At 34.4% G+C, this 16,341-nt stretch overlaps 2 protein-coding genes across 2 annotated transcripts; one reads left to right on the top strand and one right to left on the bottom strand.

Annotated features, from left to right (window-relative positions):
* Nucleotides 1-2,647: 2,647 nt before the first annotated feature.
* Nucleotides 2,648-3,947, bottom strand: LOC127900459 (uncharacterized). The gene is made up of 3 exons (XM_052435611.1): nt 3,806-3,947; nt 3,487-3,661; nt 2,648-2,841 (listed from the first exon to the last, which is right to left on the bottom strand). Exons 1-3 carry the CDS (start codon nt 3,858-3,860, stop codon nt 2,766-2,768), a joined length of 306 nt encoding a protein of 101 aa, XP_052291571.1. The 5' UTR covers nt 3,861-3,947; the 3' UTR covers nt 2,648-2,765.
* A 2,236-nt stretch (nt 3,948-6,183) lies between these two features.
* LOC102619753 (uncharacterized) lies at nt 6,184-11,230 on the top strand. The gene is made up of 12 exons (XM_025094706.2): nt 6,184-6,744; nt 6,821-7,023; nt 7,096-7,293; nt 7,597-7,668; nt 7,957-8,052; nt 8,149-8,228; nt 8,382-8,457; nt 8,556-8,766; nt 8,989-9,185; nt 9,748-9,853; nt 10,025-10,114; nt 10,237-11,230. The coding sequence occupies exons 1-12, from the start codon at nt 6,246-6,248 to the stop codon at nt 10,980-10,982; spliced, it is 2,574 nt and encodes an 857-aa protein (XP_024950474.1). The 5' UTR covers nt 6,184-6,245; the 3' UTR covers nt 10,983-11,230.
* Nucleotides 11,231-16,341: the final 5,111 nt, after the last annotated feature.

Genomic DNA, 16,341 nt, shown 5'->3' with positions numbered 1-16,341 from the left:
AATTAATGAGACATCAAGGAGGATACATAGGACATTTTAAGAGAAAATTAACCACAAACATGGAATCAAATTCCAACAAAATATTATTCCACCCTCTATCATATGCAAAATCAATGACATAAAAGGCAGACAGCCATTAGTTCAATAATTTAATATACAATTCAATATTTGATGGTTTTGCCTTTGTGTTTTTGCTAATGGATGTGCGTTACCAACATGCGAGAGATCAGCGATTAAGAGCCCCAATTCTCTATACTGATCAAATCAAATGACTGATGTGGAGGTAAAAACGCATCTAATGGAGATCGGCTTGTCACTTTATTTGATATTTTAATTTATACCCAGTACAGATCAAACGGCATATATTTTGACCAAAGCTCTTACTTACGGCCAGTTTGACTATTTGCGCAGCAAGTTGAATGTCCATCCTGGACATTTCAGCTTGAGAGGGGATGCTACTGAATATAGGGATGCAGAGCATAATAATACTGTGTTGACAACAGCAGTTGATTAGCTCACAAAGCTAGCTGGCGTGGCAAAATCAGTGCAGCACGGGTGTCTAACAACTCACCGTGCTGCAATCTCAGCTTACTATAAATATGTAAAATTGTATTCATTCCAATCAATTAATAAAGTTCTATAAAGTTCTTTTCAATAATTTTCTCTCAACTTTCTTACTGTTTCTAGTTTACCAAACACCTTCTTTAAATTCGTTCATAGATGCAACACTCTTCCGATAAGGGATGCAAGGTCTCCAATTTCCCACCCAGAGAATCTGTCAACTTCTCCATATCAATCGATACGTGATCTCCCTCACCGTCGTCCATATTCATTCTATTCGCTTGCTGCAGCCTGCAGTTTAATTAAACCAAACAAATGGCATATTCCAAAAGCTACATGACTAAATAGTAATAAAAATATTAGTCAACAAAACATTAGTTTAATTAAAAAAAAAATTTGAACTGAAAAATAAAAAATAATAAAAAGTCCTTAGCTCGTACAGTTAAATAATTAAAAAAAATAAACAGAGAATATTAATTATCAATAGAAATGAAGATGAAAGGCGAAATTTGCATACATACCATTCTAAAATCTGGACTAAAATGCTGAATTCAAAACTTGGAATCATTAAAACGGCAATACGTGATTGCTGAAATCAAAACATGTGACTTACTTAAACATCAAAACGGCAATACATGAAGCCGTTTTAATCGAGGTTAAAGTAACGCACGTGAGGAAGCATGTGAGAAGAGGAATCAATTTTTTTACAAAGCCGTTATCCAAGTCGCTGAATCGAGTGCGAATGTGCGATCTGGGTTTGCTGTCGGCTGTTATATAAGCTGATTGTTGAGGCCGTTTCAGGAAGATTGGAAGAGCAATCTAGAGAGAATTAGAAGAGAGAGAAAGAATCATCTTTTTCCCTGACGCATTCTCTGTATAAGCTCTGTAAAACCACTTCGAATCAATCAATAAAATCTATTTTGGCGGCTTCTCCCATGGATGTAGGTTGTGCTATCTTGCATAACTGAACCGTGTAAATTAGAGTTCTTTTCTGTGTGTGTTTGCTTGTTAATCTTGTTCATTTCTTGTGTTTCCAATCTCTGAAATCCAGGTTTATGTTCTTAATCAATCATTGAGCAAATCAAGATTTATTAATTAATTTTTCATAGGCAACTTGTATGATCTTGATACGAGTCTTGGACAGTGTTTGATAGCTTGTGTTTCAGAGGCAGTTCGAACACTACATAAAATAATAAAAAGCCTACAGCCTGAGAACTTATGCTTCTGCATACCCATTAACTCATTTTTCGTAGACATCCAGAATTGACAAAGAAATAATTTTTTGCTTCAGGAAATTTTTTTTTTTCTCTTGCCGAATCTCAATCAATACAATCCCATCCACTGATAAAATGCATGCATTAAGCGTTTTGGTAAATTCCGTTCGAAGAGTTTTAAGAATAAGCACTTTGTATTCTTAAACCTCGTCTTAACTGCATAAAATAAGCAAGTTCGTTTCGCTTTTGATTGCTACGATAAATATTCCAGCATAAAAAAAATAACAAGAAGACGATTTACCCTTTTAGTATTATATATCCATTGCTCTTGTTTCAGTTTTCTTGTAGCAGTCAATTAGTTTGATCCACACAATGATTAACTGCTTCGTGATTGCTCTATCAGCATATACTTTGTCATTAATCTCAAAAAAGCAACTATATTGTGTTGGTGTATGAAAGATTGATTCAAGAATATGGATGATCAATAACCTTTCCTTTGTCGACGAGGGATATTTTCTCAATTTCAAGAGTTTTGGGTTGCGTCAAACTTCTATTTATAGTCTAAAAACTTATTCTCAACATAAGTGAGATATTTTTGCTATCAACTGCAGATATAGTCCAGACCCACTTATACATGACTTAAGCACTAATATTATATAAAAGTCCATAGGTTTAACTCATACATAATATCTCCAACTATATGAATAAAATCTTTATGATGAAGGACGCCTGCGTGAAGTCAAAAGCAAATAATATCCTGTTAGTGGGCTGGTTGTTACACTAACAATATACAATAATCACAAGATATAAATATTTAATCAAATCAAGACATGTTGCCTACATACGGGTATTAAAGAAATTAACAAGGCAGTTCTATATATTATAACAGAAAAGTCCATTACTGCTTATCCTTGTTACACATTTTTTTTGTGAAACACTATGTGTCTTTATTTATTACATTTTTATTGACATTGAAGACAACAATAAAAATCAAAGTCGATGAAATTTGGGCAGAGGTTTGTGGTCCGGAGCCTGCGTAGCACTTGAATAATCGTCCTCTCTTTTGCTGTTAAAATGAAAATTTAAAAAAAAAAAGAAAGAAAGAAAATAAGTGATGATAGAATTACAAACTTTTTTAAAAAAACTATTTTGTAAGAATTAATGCGACACAATAATTTCAGTTGGACAAAACTAAACATAAAATGATAAAAAAAATTATTACAATAAACGAATTATAGTTAGCATGTTTCTATCGTATTTATAAAAAAAAATATAAAATATATTCGCACCTAGGTAGTACTACATTAGAAAGTTACTTTTTGCAAAATATAATATTCTACAAATAATGTATATTAATTAGACACGTTTTTGTTATTTTCATTTTTTTTTCCCTTCAAAAAGTTGTTTAACGACTTATATGCATCTTCGACTCTAAAAGGTTATGGACAAAAATTTTGGAATTTCATTTTGGAAAATATGCATATATAGAAATGTTCAAATCCAGGATTTTAAAGTGTGGGAAAAATCTGAGAAAATATATAAACCGTACAGTTTATGAGATTTAAGTTTTAAGCTTCTTAAATCCTATGGTTTAAAGCTTTATTTGCTTTTCCCGTACTTTAAAATTCCGGACCAAAAAACTACTATACGTGTGTATGTTTCAAAAAACAATTTTATAAAGTGTTCCAATAATTTTCTCTGAGATTTATACAATTTGCAGCAGCAAATCCCGGGCTCCGTCAAGCTGCCAAGAACTGTGCAGTTGCTGCTAATACTGTCAATCCCGGGCCGGCAGAATGTATAGCATTCTTCAATGCAGTTATCAATCTCCGTACAATGCTCTCTTATAGACTCATCGTCCTTTGCCTCGACATGCATCGTTGTTCCTGATAGATAATAAAAAAGAAAACGTTAATTTAAAATAAGTAAACGATGTTCTGTATATATACACAAACTGACTTAACATTTATCGAACATATGTACGTTTTAAAAATTAAAAAAAAAAAAAGAATGATGACAAAGAAAATTACCAGCAGTGAAGAGGAAGAAGACTAGAAGAATCGATACAAGAGATAAATTGGCCATTTTTTATTTTTACTTTTACCTTTGAGTTTGCACAAGAATTTTTAGTGAGGTAGTGTTTAAGAAATAATCTAAATTTATAGGTGAGGGCACGGATAAGGATACAAGATTTTCATGCATGTGCTGCTTCTGTTGGATTAAAGCTTTTAAAAACTTTTTAATTTCTTTCATGAGTTATTTTCCATTAAATATTTTATACGTTACAATTCCATTACTCCTAAGATATATGTTATAAAAAGTGTTTGATTATCGTAGCAAAGATGAATTGTGAATTCCATTTTACTACACGTTACGATAATTGATCTAAATACACCAATTGTCCTACATGTTACGATATATGTTATATACTCTTTTTATATACAGTAATTTTCTAATGTGATACTACTGTAGTATAAGCTTTTATTTTGTAAACAATATGTGAACATGCTATTTAATTCACTTAGCGTCCCTGTGGTTTGGTGAAATTGCATCCTTATAGTTTGTAAATTACACATTTGAATTTTTACCCTTTATAGGTTTATTTTTTAACCTAAGTTCGTTGCTCGGGGCCAAAAGAATAAACATATATATGCCGGTATATGCATTTCCAAAAGGGTGCTAATACAAGCATGCCAATAATATTCGGATTACGCCCTCTCCTTAGGTCTGCTTGTAGCTGTTAATTTAATATTTTAATTATTTTGTAGCCACTACTGAAAGTTGAAATGAAGATACAAGTAAGGATTATTAATGGAATCCAAAAACCACTTGTCTTTTCATAAATTAAATTTAACCATTAATGAGATTTTTCCGTTAATGTATTATTTCCTCAATCTCTTTTTCGTCAAAGTAAATTTTAGGCTTTATATTAATATATATTAGACTGAAAATTTGTCTTATCTCTAGTAACTGGCAGTGTCAAATATAGCGAAAGTTACAACATTCTAACCGTCTTAAATTTATTGCAAGGAATATTTTGCCTCAGAATTTTTGCAATAAGCTTAATATATAAAATCATAAATGCTTACAACGGGGATAAAGAATTATTCATTCTACTTCGCAACTTTGAACTATGCTAGCTACACGTTATAGATAAAAATTATGGAATGAATTACATAATAAATAGGCAAGATGTAGTAGTGAAATTTTGATTGAATAGGTTTCTTAATACGTTCTTAATATTGTGGACCCAAGAGCAGCAATTAATCATAAACCCTAATATATTTGGGACAAAACTAACAATGAAGGTGTAAATTTTATCTTCATTTCACAAAATTTTGAGCTACGTTCAATAGATCTCGGACTATTGTTATAATTCTAAAAATTTAAGACTATGTTTTTCCCTGATTGTAATATGATAGCCAAGAAAAATAACAGCTAGACTCCCTATTTAGTATTGCTACACATTTCTAAAATCTGTGGGTGTTTTTAATGAGAGGTCATAGGTTAAAGGTCCATTGTCTTAATCTCTACTCTTTAGCCTCTCAAAATCGGAGAAAGGGAAGCATTGAAACGCCATTACTGAATCAACGCGTACCAACAAAAACAAGCCAAAAATATTTAACTTTCAAGAAGTAAATGAACGATTGCTATTGATATGAACATTCGAGTGTCTACAGCATAACTTAATTATTTACTTTAATTTACGCTTTATTTTTTCACTTAAAAGGAAATCAAAGAGTGTAATGGTAGTTTTAAAGCAACACCAACACATACATATAAGTGGAAAATGCCGTTGCATTTTGCTTTCACATGTCTTACATTGCTGGTGTGTCTAAATCCTCCCCATTATAAGCATAAGCAAGCAATACTCGATCACGTGACTACATTACTGGCCGGTTGCCCTGATTGTAACAGCTAAAGTGTCGCTATTTAGTATTGCTACCCATTTCTATTATCCATGTTTGTTTTTAATAAGAGGTCGTAGGGCATAGCTTAGGGGTCCATTATCTTAATCCCTTCTCTTTAGCCTTTCAGTATCGGGAGAAAGGGAAGCATTGAAACGCCAATGAATCAACTTCACGTACCAAAAAACCCGAGCCGAAAAAAATTCAACTTTCAAGAAGTAAATAAACGATTGCTATTGATATGAACATTCAAGTTTTTACAGCATAATTTAAATATTTACCTTAATTTACACTGAATTTTTTTCACAATCAAAGAGTGTAACGGCGTGGTTTTAAAGCAACAGCAACACACACGTATAAGTGGAAATTCCAGTTGCATTTTGCTATCAGATCTTTTAATATTTTCGTCAAAAAGCTTTGAACACTAAAATACTCGATCACGTGCGATCACATGTCTTATATTACTGCAGTGCCTAAATCCTCCCCGTTATAAGCATAAGCAAGCAATCACACTTTGTGAATTCTCACTGTGTAGTGTTTCTTTTGACTAAAGCTTTGAAAGATGAATTTTGGGTTTGTCTTGTTTTTCTTTTTCTGTTTTGGGCTGGCTCTGGGTAAACAGTGCACAAACCAGAGTCCCTATGACTCACATGCATTTCGGTATGAGCTAACATCAACCAACAAGACCTGGAAAGAAGAGGTGTTATCTCATTTCCATTTGACACCGACTGATGATTCAGCTTGGTCAAGTTTGATTCCAAGCAAGATACTGGGTGATCAGAAAGATGAAGTTAGTTGGGCCCTCTTGTACAGGAAAATCAAGAATCCTGGTGGGTTTGACTTGCCGGGAAATTTTCTCAAGGAAGTGTCACTACACGACGTTTGGTTAGATCAAAGTTCAGTGCTTTGGCGGGCACAACAAACAAATCTGGAGTATCTGTTGATGCTCGATGTCGATAGCTTGGTTTGGAGCTTCAGGAAAACAGCTAGTTTGCCAACGCCAGGGAAGGCGTATGGAGGGTGGGAGAATCCAATTAGCGAGCTTCGGGGTCATTTTGTTGGTATGATTTTTTTTTCCTATCAGAGTGTTTGAGTTTTAAAAATTGCATTACTTAACTTGCTTTTGGCATCTTGAAGGGCATTACTTGAGTGCCTCAGCACAAATGTGGGCAAGCACTCACAATGCAACTATCAAAGAGAAGATGTCTACTGTGGTGTTTTCTTTATCAGAGTGTCAGAATAAAATAGGAACCGGATATCTTTCTGCTTTTCCGACGGAGCTGTTTGACAGTTTTGAAGCTTTGAAACCTGTCTGGGCTCCGTACTACACCATTCACAAGGTAAATATTAATTTGTTTGTTTTGCAAGAAGCAAGCAAATGGATTCATTTGGTCAATAATCTATTTTGACAGATCTTGGCAGGACTGTTGGATCAATATGTGCTTGCTGATAATGCTCAAGCTTTGAAGATGGCAACATGGATGGTGGAGTACTTCTACAATCGTGTTCAGAAGGTTATTACAATGTACAGTGTAGAAAGACACTGGTACTCGCTTAATGAAGAAACTGGTGGCATGAATGATGTGCTGTACAGGTTGTATAGCATAACGGTACGTAATTGATACTGGGCCTTTGGAGATCTATGGCATGAAAGCAACCTACAAATTTTTAATCTTTAGCAATATAATTTCGTTATGTAATATTTAGCTTCAAAGAAGTTTTACAGCTGATAAAAACAGAGTTCATTGAACTACATAATCTGGTTTTTATGTTATAATATGCTTTCAATCAGGCTTGGCTAGCTGGCCGTTGTGGTCTTGGTGTCATTTTTATCAGTTTATTCTGAGTTAGATAAGTGTGCAGTTCTGAATTATCGTTAACATTGCGTTCTGATATCATATTTCTGTGCCCAGCATGATCCGAAGCACTTATTGTTGGCACATCTGTTTGACAAACCCTGCTTTTTAGGATTTCTTGCACTACAGGTAACTATTAAAGTCATACTGTTCATAAGCTCGTAGATTTTATTTTCCTTCGCCAGTTAATTCGGCATTAGAGCATAATATTATTTGACAACTTACAGTTATTGAGTTGGGAACTATATAAGATTAAAGATTCATTAATTTTTCAACATGAATCTCATTTCCAGTGACTACTTATTATATACAGCAGCAAGGAAATATTATGGTTCGGGAGAGATAATAATAAAAATATTGCAGAGAACTTTAATTTCAAAACAAAAGATTTATAATTAATGGAATTTCTTGCTTTAGGCTGATTACCTATCTCATTTCCATGCCAACACACATATCCCTATTGTCATCGGATCTCAAATGCGGTATGAAGTCACTGGTGATCCACTCTACAAGGTAAGTCATTTAATATGCATGTTTTGGGATTTTAACGAATTGACAATAAAAATCTTTTAGAAACTTTTAATTTTACGTCTAACTTTCGTGTGCCAGCTGATAGGAACGTTCTTCATGGACATTGTTAATGCTTCTCACAGTTATGCAACAGGAGGAACATCGGCTAGAGAGTTTTGGTACTAATATTGGGCACATTGAATTGAATTTTTCTTTAGTCCTTAGAAAAACTCCAGCTCCAGCCTGAATTCAATTCACTATTCTCTGGTAACGATGACTTCATAGCTTTGTGTGAATCCCTCATCTGATTTTTGGTGGTTTGCTGTGAGTAGGTGGGATCCAAAGCGACTGGCAGATACCCTAGGGAGTGAGAATGAAGAAACGTGCACAACTTATAATATGCTGAAGGTAAGCCGATTTGTTGTCCTGACGACTTTGACTCGGACTGCATCAGCATTAATTCCACCGATCTCCTAATTATATACCACATTCATTCGATTTTGTAGGTCTCACGGCACCTGTTTAGATGGACGAAAGAAATAGCATATGCAGATTATTATGAGCGTGCCTTGACAAATGGTGTGCTAAGTATCCAACGAGGAACTGAGCCTGGAGTGATGATTTACATGCTTCCCCTAGGTCGCGGAGTGTCCAAGGCCAGAAGCACGCATGGTTGGGGAACAAAGTTCAACTCCTTTTGGTGCTGTTATGGCACAGGTTTCCTTTCTGTGTGTTGAACATCAGTCGACTCTTTTTAATCTCATGATTTGTTTTTCTCTTTTTTGTGTGGTTATGACCACCAAAGACTTGCTATGCCACAAGCCACTAGGCATTTCTTGTTGGATATTTTTAGGAATTTTTTGCTGGTAACCCTTGATGTTATATATATTTCTTCCATTGCTCTGGCCATGAGATAGTTCTCTTCTTGTGGCTATGTAGGAATTGAATCATTCTCGAAGTTAGGAGATTCCATATATTTCGAAGAGGAAGGAAACGTTCCAGGTCTTTACATCATCCAGTATATATCCAGCTCATTTGACTGGAAATCTGGACATGTTGTGCTGAATCAAAAAGTTGATCCTATTGTCTCTTGGGATCCTTACCTTCGAATGACCTTGACATTTTCTTCAAAGCAGGTAATATATACATTCATTTCATATATATATATGTGTGTGTGTGTGTGTGAAAACTTACCCAGATAGGAATTTGACAAGAATGGAGTACAAATTGAGTTGTGGGGTCCTGGGGATATGTATCTTTTTTTATACTTTTTGGTATGTTTGATTACAAGTAAATTTCACAATGCGATATTATTGCCAATGTATTTTTATTTCTGGTAAAAAAAAAAAAAGAAATTACCGGTGAATCTAACCTCCAGTTATCTTGGTTTTCAAGTGCCATCTGAATTTTCCGGTGGAGGAAATTGGTGATGAACGAGTGAAAATTGACTTGTGGGGATGCAAAATTTGTTCGATATATCCTGAATTTCTTGATTAGAAAGTAAAGGACTCGAGCTAGTATCTCTATTTGAGGGTAATTTAATGATCATATATGTCAGTTAGTTCTACTGTTTTAGTTTAGAAGCACAAAAAATAAACAATGAGAGTAATTTTGTGGTACTTTTCTTCATCCTGAGTTATTAAGTTGATCAAAGAAATCCAACCAAAAACAGAACTTGCTTTGATCTGATACATGCAGGAGGTAGGCCAATTATCTTCCTTGAATTTGCGGATGCCAGTTTGGACATATTCAAATGGTGCTCAGGCATCACTAAATGGCCAGAATTTGCCTCTTCCTCCACCAGGTGTGAAATACAACTATTACTTCAGAGTAAATGAAAGGACCACACCATTTTTTCATAATCTGTTTTTTCTATCCTTTTTCGTCAAGACCGTTTGTTCTTTGAATCTTATCACTCCTCTCACAGAATTTGTCTTAAAATGACATTTCACCAATTGATACATTCCAACCGCAGGTAATTTCTTGTCAGCCACTGAGAGATGGAGCTACAATGACAAGTTAACCATTCAGCTGCCTCTTAGTCTAAGGACAGAGGCTATTCAGGGTATAATGACCCCCTTTTGTAGCTTTATCATTACAAAAATATGTTTGGTCACAGTTTTGTTTTATTTTTTAACTTTTGTTCTCTAGTAAATGATCTTCCATTGACAAAGTTTTCATGTCCAGATGACAGGCCTGAATATGCATCTATCCAAGCGATACTTTTTGGCCCTTATCTACTAGCCGGTCATACCAGTGGGGAGTGGGACATCAAGACTGGGACAGCTAGATCTCTTTCGGCATTGATTTCTCCAATTCCTCCATCATTTAATGCTCAGCTGGTTACTTTTACCCAAGAGTCTGGAAACTCGACTTTTGTCATGTCAAACTCAAACCAATCGATCACAATGGAAGAATTCCCAGTATCTGGCACAGACGCTGCTCTTCATGCCACCTTCAGACTCATACTGAAGGATGCATCTTTGTCCAATTTTTCATCACTCAACAATGTCATAGGAAAATCAGTCATGCTAGAACCATTTGATTTTCCAGGAATGCTTGTGCAGCAAGGTAAAGAAGACGAACTTGTTGTCTCGGAGTCTCCGAAGGAAATGGGCTCTTCTGGATTCCGTCTGGTTGCTGGGTTGGATAAAAGGAATGAAACCGTATCCTTGGAGGCTGAAAATCGAAAGGGTTGCTTTGTGTCTAGTGGTGTGAACTTCGAGCCTGGTGCAAGCCTGAAGCTACTCTGCAGTACAGAGTCGCTGGACGCTGGATTCAACCGGGCAGCTAGTTTCATGATGGAAATAGGAATTAGCGAGTATCATCCTATCAGCTTTGTGGCAAAAGGAGCAAGGAGGAATTTTCTTCTGGCACCATTATTAAGCTTTAGGGATGAAGCTTATACAGTTTATTTCAACATTCAGGATTGAAAAATAATCCTGTTCTATGCAGACGGGTATTCTCAGACTTAGTTTACATCTTAAAGCTAGATTAGAAAATGTGGGGAAATAATAAAAAATGGTATCAAGAAGAAATAGGGGTGTGACAGAATCCTAGAGCTTGTCATCACATTTGCTGTAGTTTTACTTTAATCTTGGGTTATAATATGTCCTTGGCATTATTTCAGTTCTGGTTGGTTTTATTTATGATTTGCTGCAAGTAATATATGAGGCCATTAGTGCAGTTTGTTTGTTTCACTTTGAATGCTGATTTTTAACATTTGAAACCTGATTGATTCATTTTGTGGGAGTTATGTAGTAGTAAGTGCAGATTTTCCATGTTTCCACTGCATATACAATCCTGATGCAGGAAATTCTCTGTCTGGAGACACAACCTTTTTCTTGACAAACTCAAATCTCTTTATTTATTTCAATGAAAATGATCGAACAAACTGCTTTATGTAACAGTGAGTAGAAAGAGAACAACATCATCAAAACGTAGTCATTAAAAAATCGAATATATATCCTCGCAATGCGTGCTTTCGAAAGCTATAATATTTCTGTATAAACGCTCCGTTTCATCATCGAACATGGGAAATGGAATTTCCAGAATCCCATTACAAACTTGACACTAGCTTGGTGAAGTGCTTTTGCACCCTGTACGTTTTGAGCCTTGAATAGACTTTGGGCACGCAACTGAGATGGCCGAAAACAGAGACCCCGAAAAATCGAGAAAATGTTCAGCTCATGAAAAGTGGACACCTAACAAATTCTCCTGTATTTAGAGATCTCCAAGAGCAAAAGTATTTTAATTTATGCTCTTCCATGGCTTTTAACTCTGCCTTACCGTGATGAAACGGGCCAATTGAGACCACTCGCGGAGTTTAATCACCTGGATGCTAATCCCGCGTGGGCTTCGGAACTCTGCAGATGCAACACTTTTCGGATAAGGGATGCTGATAGGATTCTAGGGTTTTGATTAGAGAATTAAGAGAGAATAGATGAAGAATTTAAAGGGAAGGAAGAAGAATTAATAGGAATAAGAATCAATTTTATTACTTGCCCCTCAAAAACATAATAAGAACCACTTATTTATGGTAGTTCAAGACAATCCTAATTATAATTTAATAAGGACTTTAATTGAAATAAGAAAACCTAATACTAATAGGAAAGAAATTAAAACAAGCAATTAAAATAAAATAAACTATTAGGGTCCTAACATTCCCCGTCCCTTAAAACAGGCTTGTTCGCAAGCCTTTTACCCAGTCTCAATAACGGAGATCTTCCAATCCGCATGATGGTCATGTGGTTTTGGAGGGTTGTGAAGAGGTATATCAGCATCTAAAAGCAATAGTTGAGGTTGTTTGCAGCGATGTCCAGGCTTGAATTGCTCGTCACAGTTGAAACAAAACTCTTTAGAACGGCTTTCCACCTGCTCAGCTGAGGATAAACGTTTGACATTATTAGGTAAGGTAGAGGGAACCGGTCCTAATAAAGAGGGTGCTGGTGGAGTAGGAGTCGATTGTAATTGTGTGATTGGATCTTCGATGGTAGGAACGGGGGAACAATTGCCTTGTAAAGTAATTGCCTTTTCCTAAAATCTAGCAAGTTCAAAAGTTTGTAGGAGACTAACAGGTTTGAATAGTTGTACGCCAGCCTTGATATCTTCACGTAACCCAGAGAGGAAACAACTAATGAAGAAAAGCTCAGTTAAATTGCTAGTCCAATCAGCCAACTTTTCAAATTGTCATTGATAGTCAAGAACAGTCCCTATTTGACGTAGTTTAGTAAGACTGCCAACTGCATCATTCTCTTATAATGTCCCAAATCGAGTAATCAAAGCCCGTTTAAATTGCGCCCAAGTCATTTCGCCCACAGTCTGCTCTAGCCAATGAAACCAAGGTACATCATCACCATCAAGATGGCCAATAGCTAAAGACAATAAGTTAGCATTTGATAATCCAGTAAGGCGACGATATTGCTCACATCGAAAAATCCATCCCGTTGGATTGTCACCATGAAAAATAGGAAAAGTCAAGCCGTATGTTACGAGCTTGCACGAGAGTACTTTCAATGCGTTCAGGAGGTTCAAGAGATGGTTGGTTAGCAATTACCGTTTGAGGAGCAGAGGTCCCTCCAGTAAATATATCAACTTGTCATTAATTAGTAGCTGGTTGTTTGCCTTTTCGCAGCTGACTCAATTGCTAAAGGATGCCATGCATGAGTTCCTGCAAATCGTTATTCTGCTTGGCTAAGGTTGTAACCTTTTCATCGATTGTTGTAAACTTGTCATGGAATTGTTGTGACAACTGCTCAACTTGGCCTTCAAGCTCCTTAATAGTCATGATGCCTAAAAAAAAATCTGAAGAAAATTCACATTTGGTTGAAAAATTTAGATGCTGGAAAAAGTTTGGAGGGTGGGCCCGGTTCAAGTCTCCAAAAGCCAAGAGATATTGACAAAAGTTTGGTTGCTATTTTTTTTTTTAATAGTGAACGAAAAAAAATGGTGGCAGGATGGATGTTGCTCTGATACCAGATGATAGGATTCTAGGGTTTTGATTAGAGAATTAAGAGAGAATAGATGAAGAATTTAAAGGGAATGAAGAAGAATTAATAGGAATAAGAATCAATTTTATTACATGCCCCTCAAAAACATAACAAGAACCACTTATTTATAGTAGTTCAAGACAATCCTAATTATAATTTAATAAGGACTTTAATTAAAATAAGAAAATCTAATGCTAATAGGAAAGAAATTAAAACAAGCAATTAAAATAAAATAAACTATTAGGGTTCTAACAGATGTAAGGTCTTGAGCCTCCCATTCAGACCATCAGCTAACTTGTCCAAATCAATTGATACGTGATCTCCCTCTCCGTCATCAATATTCACTCTATTGGCTTGCTATAGCCTGCAGTATCGAGTGATTTTCTAAAATGGTGACAGAAACAATGTTAGAGCATCTCTAAAAGGCTCTATAAATTTTACTTTTCAAATATTCATTTGCTTACCTATGTGGCAAATAAATGAGTGAAAAAAGATATTGTTCTCCAAAAAACTCTTCAAATATAAATGAGTTAATATTATTTTAATTAAATAACTATTTTTTAAAAGAAAATGTCAATAGTAATTAAAGCATATTTCTCTTTTTCTTCAACAAAAAGTAATAAAATATAAATTAAAGAGGGAGAAAATAACTCTTCAAATTTGAAGAGAGAGGATCATTTCTTATTTGAAGAAACTTAATTGGAGTATCTTTTGGAGCCTTAAATGTTGATGTAGCTTTTCAAATAAGTAATAAAAATCTTATTTGAAGAGTTTTTTTGTGATGCTCTTAGAGCATCTCCAAAAGACTATTCAAATAAGATTCTGCTTCTTATTTGAAGAGCCATATCAAATATTAAATACTCCAAAAGACAAGTTAATTTAGATTCTTCAAATAAGATTTGTTTCTCACTCTTCAATATTACCGAGTGAGTTTCTCTCTCTTCTATTAATATTTTATTATTATTTATTGAAAAGATAAGACTGTAATAATTATTATTTATGTTTCTTTTAAAAAATATAATAACAATTCAATTTGATAGTAAGAAAGATTTGATTAAAATAATATTAATTTATTCTTATTTGGTGAGTCTTTTGGAGGGGATTATATTTTTCTATACACTTATTTACCACATCAGTAAACAAATTGAAATTTGAAGAGTAAAATTTAAAGACCCTTTTGGAGATGCTCTTAGAACAATATGTTTAGAAAATTACCCAATTTTGTGGTAGAAAAATCTCCAAACCCAAGCCCGAAATAAACTTAGGTTTGGGTTATCTCTAAAATTGACCCGTTTTCAAATTTGAAGCTTTTTGGCGGTTCCTATCCGACCGAAATAATTGGAGTCCATACCGTGGGTAATGTTGTCATCTATAAGTATTACTGTTATTTGAAAAATTAAAAAAAAAATTTAACACCATTCGATTCGCTTCTATGGAGGCCCATCAATACTTAAGCCCAAATTATAGCTTTTGTAATAATTTTGGGCCTTTTATTAGTTATGGAAGCCAAGGATTTGGGCTGAGCATCGTGGTCCAAAGTTCATATACGAGATTCGAAACCATTAGTTCAATAAATTCAGGTTGTGAATTTAAGATTTTAGCCACAGAAAAAGAAAAGTATTTAAAAAAAAAAAAGAATACGAATGGAAAAAATGTTTGATATATTTTTCAATTTGGTGGCAGAAATTTTATGTGGTAAAGTGGCCTAATATGGGAGAATATATAAAAGTCAATGTACAAATAATTCTTTTTACAACTTGTATAATTTTGCTTAGTGGAAAAACATTGAAAGCTTTTTTGCCTTTATTCCGATCCCTTTCCTTCTTGGATGGCTTAAGGTTCATTTAATTTACGATAAGAGAAAAAAATAATTTAATAAAAATAAATAAATCGAGAGTGAAATAAATTATGTTCTCTTTGAGAATAATTTTCTAATGGAATTTCAAGTTAACTATGGCTTGGCTTCCAAATTGTTGATTAAAATTGGTAACTATTTATCCCGGTGACTTATAAATCAAATATTCTTGAGCTAAATAAATAATCAATGGTCTAATTATTAGCTTGTTTATTGCAATGACATGCCAAAACAAAATCACACGAATGCATTTGAGCCCATAATTTTAATCTGTGTAGCCCAGCCACTTGCACTTTTTATTGATTTATTTATTTATTAACCATTGGTGCTCTTGAAATGATAATATACTTGAATTCATTCGTGTCATCAATGTCCACAATAATAAAAAGTAATATTCTTCAACTTTTTGATCCCTTTAATTTGTAAGCTGGTGGCATCGGCAGTTTTGTAATGCCTGCGGAAAAAAAGAAGAAGAAGAAGCAATTATACCGATATAAGTCTCAGAATATCATTCTGTGTGATAATAAAACAACCCACGATTCAGAAAATAAAAATAAAAATACAACCCACAATAATTTAATGACTTTCAAATAAATGGTGGGTCATGAAAATGGTGCACCCATTTTGAGCAGGGAAGAAAAAAAAAGGGTAAAGTAAAGTAAATGCGTGTTGCCCACTTTTAACCATTATTGAAGGGAGCCTCCAAATGATCCAAACAAGTTATTATACAATAATAATTTCTCTTTTGTTATTGATTGATGAGTGTATTGGCAATATTCTTCACTATAAGCAATCCATAAGTATGTGCTCTTGCGTACGTGTGTTTATGAGTGCTCTTCAAGTTGATCCAAATTAATATCAGCCTAGTGGAAGCAATCAAAAATTGGATATTATAATATAGAAAAATTAATAGGCATTGTTTAAGTGGTTATGATTGTAAATGCCAAA

This window comes from Citrus sinensis, chromosome 2, assembly GCF_022201045.2.
Source record: "Citrus sinensis cultivar Valencia sweet orange chromosome 2, DVS_A1.0, whole genome shotgun sequence".
Lineage (NCBI taxonomy): Eukaryota > Viridiplantae > Streptophyta > Magnoliopsida > Sapindales > Rutaceae > Citrus > Citrus sinensis.
This window is presented reverse-complemented; position numbering and strand designations above follow the sequence as displayed.

What these genes read in the sequence shown, in the direction of transcription:
- LOC127900459 (XM_052435611.1), bottom strand. Translation starts at nt 3,860, where the DNA reads ATGGCCAATTTATCTCTTGTATCGATTCTTCTAGTCTTCTTCCTCTTC. An exon ending in CTTCTTCCTCTTCACTGCTG is followed by an intron (nt 3,662 to 3,805) that starts GTAATTTTCTTT and finishes ATTATCTATCAG; the next exon opens with GAACAACGATGCATGTCGAG. An exon ending in GGGATTTGCTGCTGCAAATT is followed by an intron (nt 2,842 to 3,486) that starts GTATAAATCTCA and finishes TCATTTTAACAG; the next exon opens with CAAAAGAGAGGACGATTATT.
- LOC102619753 (XM_025094706.2), top strand. Translation starts at nt 6,246, where the DNA reads ATGAATTTTGGGTTTGTCTTGTTTTTCTTTTTCTGTTTTGGGCTGGCT. An exon ending in TTGGTGCTGTTATGGCACAG is followed by an intron (nt 8,767 to 8,988) that starts GTTTCCTTTCTG and finishes GTGGCTATGTAG; the next exon opens with GAATTGAATCATTCTCGAAG. An exon ending in TTTGCCTCTTCCTCCACCAG is followed by an intron (nt 9,854 to 10,024) that starts GTGTGAAATACA and finishes TTCCAACCGCAG; the next exon opens with GTAATTTCTTGTCAGCCACT.